This window comes from Ailuropoda melanoleuca, chromosome 10 (assembly GCF_002007445.2).
Source record: "Ailuropoda melanoleuca isolate Jingjing chromosome 10, ASM200744v2, whole genome shotgun sequence".
Classification (NCBI taxonomy): Eukaryota; Metazoa; Chordata; class Mammalia; order Carnivora; family Ursidae; genus Ailuropoda; species Ailuropoda melanoleuca.
In genome coordinates this window covers 59056338-59062911 of record NC_048227.1, presented here as the reverse complement: position 1 = coordinate 59062911, position 6574 = coordinate 59056338, and the positions used below count along the sequence as shown (strand labels likewise).

At 41.8% G+C, this 6574-nt stretch overlaps 1 protein-coding gene across 1 annotated transcript in view; it reads right to left on the bottom strand.

The window, feature by feature from the left end:
* Nucleotides 1-287: 287 nt before the first annotated feature.
* The window catches only part of LOC117804216, a 39912-nt gene continuing 33625 nt past the window's right edge, over nucleotides 288-6574 (bottom strand). Inside the window, 4 exon segments of the mRNA XM_034670769.1 lie at nucleotides 288-452; nucleotides 1406-1499; nucleotides 3747-3902; nucleotides 5857-6059. Of these exon segments, the coding sequence (XP_034526660.1) occupies nucleotides 288-452; nucleotides 1406-1499; nucleotides 3747-3902; nucleotides 5857-6059 (618 nt within the window).

Genomic DNA, 6574 nt, shown 5'->3' with positions numbered 1-6574 from the left:
TCTGCTGGATGATTCTAGCTAGCCAATATTATAGAGTTACAGACAGGGAAAAAATTGTTAGTAAATCACTAAAAATTAGGAGACCCAGTAAGGATTTGGTCATGTGTTGACTTCACATTAGTAAAGAAGGAAAGAAGGGAAGGAAAGAAGATAAATAATAGACAAGAAGGGAAAGAAGGAAGAAAGAGAAGGAGGGAAGGGGAGAAGGGGAGGAAGGAAAGAAGGGAGGAGAGAGGGAGCAGGCTAAAGGGAAGAAGGGGCATCATCTGTCATAGTGGTAGCATGCCTCAGGTTTCTCTATCTTACAGGCTGACCTTCACATTGGCAGGACAGCCCCACCAGGGCGTGTGATAGAAGGATGCCTGTTGGACTGCCACCATCAAGGCATTTTTCTGAGCTGCTTGGCATGCAAGGGTCACTTGCATATTTTCCACTCCTGAATGGAATAAGAGCTAAAGGAATAAAATGTGAGAAGGTATTAGGAATTTCTGCCATAAAGAAAGAGATGAAGTTGAGGATTTGAGATCACCACTTATTTAACATGTAAACATATGAATCAAACTGCAGGATGAACTGAGATCCTTGCTCCTCAGCCACGGGACTGATTCTGGTCTCTCTCTAAGCACCATTTCACCCCAGGAAGGCACCCTCCAGACCTGATTTGCTCTGCAGCTGGACACCATCAGGTTTCTGGTCAGAAAAGGATGAGTAAGCTCTGATGAACTAGCAACTACTAGCAACTACTCAGTGGCAGCCTTTTAAAACTGCCAAGATTAGATTAATGTTTAAAAAATACACACACAGGGGTGCCTTGGTGACTCAGTCAGTTAAGCATCGGACTTCATCTCAGGTCATGATTTCAGGGTCCTGGGATCAAGTCCCAAAGTGGGCTCCACACTCAGCAGGGAGTCTGCTGGTCCCTCTCCCTCCCCCCTCCCTGCTTTTTCTGACTCGCTCTCAAATAAATAAAATCTTTAAAAAAATTAAAAATTAAAATTAATTTAAAAAATAAAAAATACACACACAAATACAAACCTACACATACAGAGGCAAAGAACTCCATCTGAGTGCAAGGGGAAAATAACAGCACCAAGTTTAAGAAGATCAGATAAAAGCTCCAATAACAAGTGCATATTTTAAAAACTTGGTACAAAGATGGTTCACTACATGTGCTTCCTTTCAAAACCTAACAGAAGTTATTGCAAGGGGTGTAGCAGGCTCCATGGTTCAAACCAGACCAATAGGCACATCAAATAAGACAAGGCTATCACCATTATTTATGAAGTTGGAAGCTTTTTTTCTACATGGGAGCCAAACATATGAATTAAATATGATGAATTGTAAAGAAAATACATGAGCAAATTGCTTAATTTTACTTTGGTTTTCTTTTAAAAAAATAATTTACCTTAAGGATGGCTTCCTTTGTATAAAAGCTAAACTTGCCAACCTGGTTATCATCCACCTCAGAGATGGCTAAGACAAGAGTAGTAGGAGAATATCTGCAAGAAGAAACATGATGTTGTTCTGTTGTACCATGTCATTAGTCAAGAGATGCCCATTCTGATGGGACCGATTGCACATGATCAGCTCTAAGACGTCAGCAATAATAGCAAGCGCAGATGTTACACAAGACTTGATATTCCTGTCCAAAGATTGAAGGGCTCTGGGGTCTTTTCAATCTTTATTGTACTTGATCTCCCTGCAGTTTCCTTCTGGTAACCACTGACTCCAAATTATTTTCTCTTGATCCCCATTCCACCGTTTTATTTTGTTTTTCTTTGTACCTTTGACCTCATGTCCTCAGGCTCTTCACTGACTCAAACCCTTTGTCCACTCCCTGAAAGCTGTCCAGTTCTTCCTCTCTTCCTTTGCCCCAGTAATTATCTAAATGTTCTCTGCAACCATGTTTATGCCTTGGGATATAGTCCTTTGTCCATACCTAAGAGACTTTGTCACGTATTATCTATGAATCCTGGTTTCTTTATCTGTAAATGGGAGATACCCCTATCTCATAGGGTTAAGGCAAATATTAAGTTGGATAATATGCATGAACGTGCTTTTTAAAATGTATGCCACTATGCTTATGTTTGATATATGTTGTTGGTATAACAGCACTCCAAAGTGGCAACTTTGAAGAATTAACATACATAAAATAAATGCAAACTCAAGAGACAAGATCCTTGGATGCATAAACCTTCCCCTGATAATTCAGAAGTCTCCCCAGATCTTGCAGGATTGTTGGGTCATTGTTCGGAGAACCAATCATAGCTTGACCATGTTAAAGATCATTTGGGTACTTTGTGCTAATTGGTTGATTCCAGCTGAACAAAAATATGCCCTACTTTACATCAGTGTAGAATACCAGCTCCAGCAGGAAGCCCTTGAAAAGCCAGAGAGCTTGGCTCCAGGTTGGAGACCTAGCTAGCTTGGCTCCAGGTTGGAGACCTAGCTAGCTTGGCTCCAGGTTGGAGACCTAGCTAGCCTCGCCTGAGGCCCAGTCACACTTCTTGCCTTCAGTTTCTGTGAGATATCACTATGTCCTTATGAAAAATTCTCCTTTTGGTTTAGCTAGTGTGATAGGATACGGCAGGAAATATTTTGCCTCTGGGGGGACATTTGGCAATGTCTGGAGACATCTGTGATTGTTACAATCAGGGAGAAGAAGGAGTAATACTGGCATCTGGTAGGTAGTGGTCAGGGATGCTGAGAAACACCCTCTGCTGCCCAGGACAGCCCCCTAGAAGACAGAGTTATCCAGCCCCAAATTTCAATAAGCCAAGGTTGAGAAATTCTGGGATACCATATTCTATCATCCTAACCCTCTCCATTTCAGCCCATGCTCTCTTTGGAGAAGAGAGGAGTTCTTTAACATGTTAACACATCAAAGTTACATTTTGAGCACTGATCCACGCTAGCAAAACAAAGGTGACTTTTCTCCTTGGAGTCATCTTTGCTTTCCTTGGGGTGGGGCCAGTACCAGGAATCTCCAGGGACAGAGCTAGGACCCTCAGGGGAAGGGCAGACTAGAAGAGAAAGAAAGAAGAGGGAGACAGAAGTTTCTCCTCAGCACACATCAAAGTCTGATTCAGCACGGAGGAAAAAGATTCCTTTCCCCGACTAAGTAGACTCATGATTTGTTACTAGTAAGACTTTTTTCTTTCCATCAATGGGCTGAACCTATGCGGCATGAAGAAGTTTCACTGCTTAGAGTCCAATTCTGCTGCTGGCCAACAAGAGTCTGACAGATATTGCCCATACATGTTAGATTTGTACATTGTATTAGAGTTTCAAGGAAACAGCTGCTCGCAAAATTTGACTGACTTCTTCCTGGTCCCAGGGAAAGTGGAAGAAGGGATCTGGACTTCTGATCCATGGTTCTTGCCCCATGAAACAAACTCTCACACCCCTTTCTACCCAGAAGCAACACGGTCAACCTGGGCAGCGGCTGAGCCTGTGATTCTGTCTCATGTGAGCTCTCTGATCCAATTCCTCCATTACTCAGTGTTTTTAAATTCAATTATTCCCCTTCATTGAGAGCGTCCCCCCCTTAGTAAAAAAAAAAGAAAAAGAAAGAGAAAAAGAAAAAGAAAAAGAAGATAAAGAAATGGCATCATGACAGATAGAAAATAAGAGAGGGAATTTAGAAATAAAATTGTATTTGTGTGTCCAGTGGTGATAGAAATTATTTTTCACTGGCTGTTCTTCTACCACTACATTATTTTCACTTTGACCTTTTCAAGGCTCACCTGTCCACTCGATCACTGTCTTCCAGCAGAGAGGTGACAAAGACAGGAGGCGGATGGTCCACTTTGTCTTTGAGTGATGCAAATTCAAAGTGAACAGGCCTCAGATACAAATGGAACTCTTCAAAACCCATCTCCCATGCCATTTCCTTATAGAGACTAAAAGGGGGGGATGGATAAAGAACCAAGAGCATTTGCTATTATTTTCCACTAAAAGAAAAGTGGCAAGAAAACCCAAAAAATCTGAATAAGCACAAAAGCAAAAGTCAAAACAAGAGTAAGCCAAGTCCAGTATAAAGTGAATGAGTCACAAAGGTCTTGCATTCACTCTACACTATGACGGTTAAATATAGTAGTTAAAGTAGGAGGAGATGTGCTTGGGCACTTCCTCAACTCTCATTTCCTGCAAGCTGGCTTGTGTCCTCAGAGTGCTCATGGGGTCACCAATATTGCTTTCAGTACAAGGCTCACTATTTTCTCTTAGAACTCTTTCCCGCTTGTCTCTGTCCTCTCTTTGAGGAACATCTTTGTTCTCTTAGATCCAGGATCTCCATGCTCCTGCCTCATGGCCATTATCTCTCAGTCTTCATTGGCTTCTCTTCCTCTTTATTTTCAAATCCTAGTATTTCCTCTCTTAGTTTGCTAGGATCCTGTAACAAAGTACCATAAACAGAAATTTGTCTCACAGTTCTGGAGGCTAGAAGTCTGGGATCAAGGTGTTGGTAGGGTTGGTTCCTTCTGAGGGCCATGAAGAAAGGATCCAGGCCTCTCTCCTTGGCTTATAGATGTCCATCTCCTGCTTGTGTCTTCACATCATCTTCCTTCTGTCTAAGTTTTCTCCTCTTATAAGAATACCAGTCATATCGGATGAAGGCCCACCCTAATAATTTCATGTTAACTTGATTACCTCTGTAAAGACCCTACCTTCAAATGAGCTCACATTCTGAGGCACTGGGGATTAGGAATTGAACATATGAACCTGCCAGGGGACACCGTTCATCCCTCAACAGTGCCTCTTTTATGAAGATTTCCTTGATCCACTTACAAAGAATGAAACACTCCATTTTCTGAGTTCCCATTGTATTTTGGTTGTATGACTAAAATGTCATGTTAAATTGTCATAGAACTAACTTTTGAATTGTGACCTCCCTGAGAACAAGGATCAAAAATTATGGGGAGGCAGTATCATAAAAGTTAATAAATAACTTAACTCATAGTTTGAATTCTGCTTCTACTACTTTCTAGTTACGTGATCTTAGGCAAATTACTTAACTTTCTAAGCCTCTACTTCCTTGCTGGCAAAATACTAATAAGGATCCTCTCAAGGATATTCTGGAAATTAAATGAATGAATACACATAAAGTCCCCAGTACAGACCCTGGCCATACAAGGCCCTAGGTAATGGCTGGTGGTAGATGATTGGACCCTTTAGGTCTATAGGGCCTCTCCTAAGGACGAGAACATCACAGAACTCATACATGTTTGCAATAGACCCTTTAACTTCATATCTTTCCTGCTTATAGGACATGTCCACTTGGATGTCTTCCCATCACCTCACACTCATACCTAAAACCTAACTCATTAATCTGTCTCTGTCTCTCTCCCTACTTGTTGAACCTTCCATACCTCTGTCAGGCCTGGATACTGTCACTGACTCCTCCCTCTCCTCTCTCTAGTCCCTCTACTGCTTCTGTTCTACTATTCAACTTCATCATAGTTAAGAGCAAATCCAGTAAATATTTGAAGTGACTGTGTAGGTCAGCCCTTATACCGGGTGATGGGACAACATGGGAAAAAACATGGGCAGTGTTTTTGCAAGCAGGAAGCTTACCCCAGCAGGAAAACTGATAAACCAGTATTAAGCATCTAATTGAAAGGCAATGTGCTGAATGGAGAGGAAGCCAGGGTGCCAGGAGGAGGGCCTAGCCTAGCTGAGTGGTCAGAGAGGCATGTAGGGAGGCCTGGGTGGAGAAGGAACAAGTGAGTGAGGTGGTCATTTCAGCCATTTAGAAAGCTCACTCTGGCTGCCCTGGGACATAAGGGAACAAGACTTGTAGACAGGGAAACCTGCGGTCTGTTCTCTCTGGTCTGGACCCTCAGTCCCCCTACTGACCGAGCTAAGTGTACACTTTCCAGACTCATTTCTATCAGCCGGTGGCGGAGGGTCACAAGTTCCAGAAGTTTGGAAAACGTCTCCAGGAGCAGCACAGGAGAATCTTGGCTTTGGTTCTGTCCTTCGTCTGTTGCAGATTTGAGTGCAAGCAGACCTATCTCCTCCATGAGAAAGGGATCTCCCGTTACTTTAGCTGAAAACAGCTAAAAGAAAACAAAGCACTTTTTAAAATCTAAAAAAAGAAAGTTCACATATTAAGAAAAACACTCTCGGTGGCACAGTCTCTGGATCCAGATTTTCTGGGCTCAAGTCCTAGCTCTGCCACTTATAAGCTGTGAAATTTTGCTATCTCTCAGTTTCCTCATCTGTAAACGGGGGACAAGAATAGTAACAGCTAAGAGGAACAAGTAGATAATGATGATTACCTAATAGGATTGTTCAGAGAGTTAAGTGAGGTAATATATACAAAAGTGCCTGGTACACAGTATTTGCTGTTATCATTATTATAAATATTGTAAGTCAAAATAAAGAATAGAAGAAGTCCCTGATATTTTCCAAGTATTTTAGAGGGCGATAATAATAATAATATCCTACAAACTCTTCTAACTGCAGTGTCAAAGTGTTTTCACATACATTACCTCATTTCTCTCTTCACAAGATCCCCCATGAAGAAGGAATCACGGAAGCCATGATTTCCATTTCATCAGTGAAAAATCTG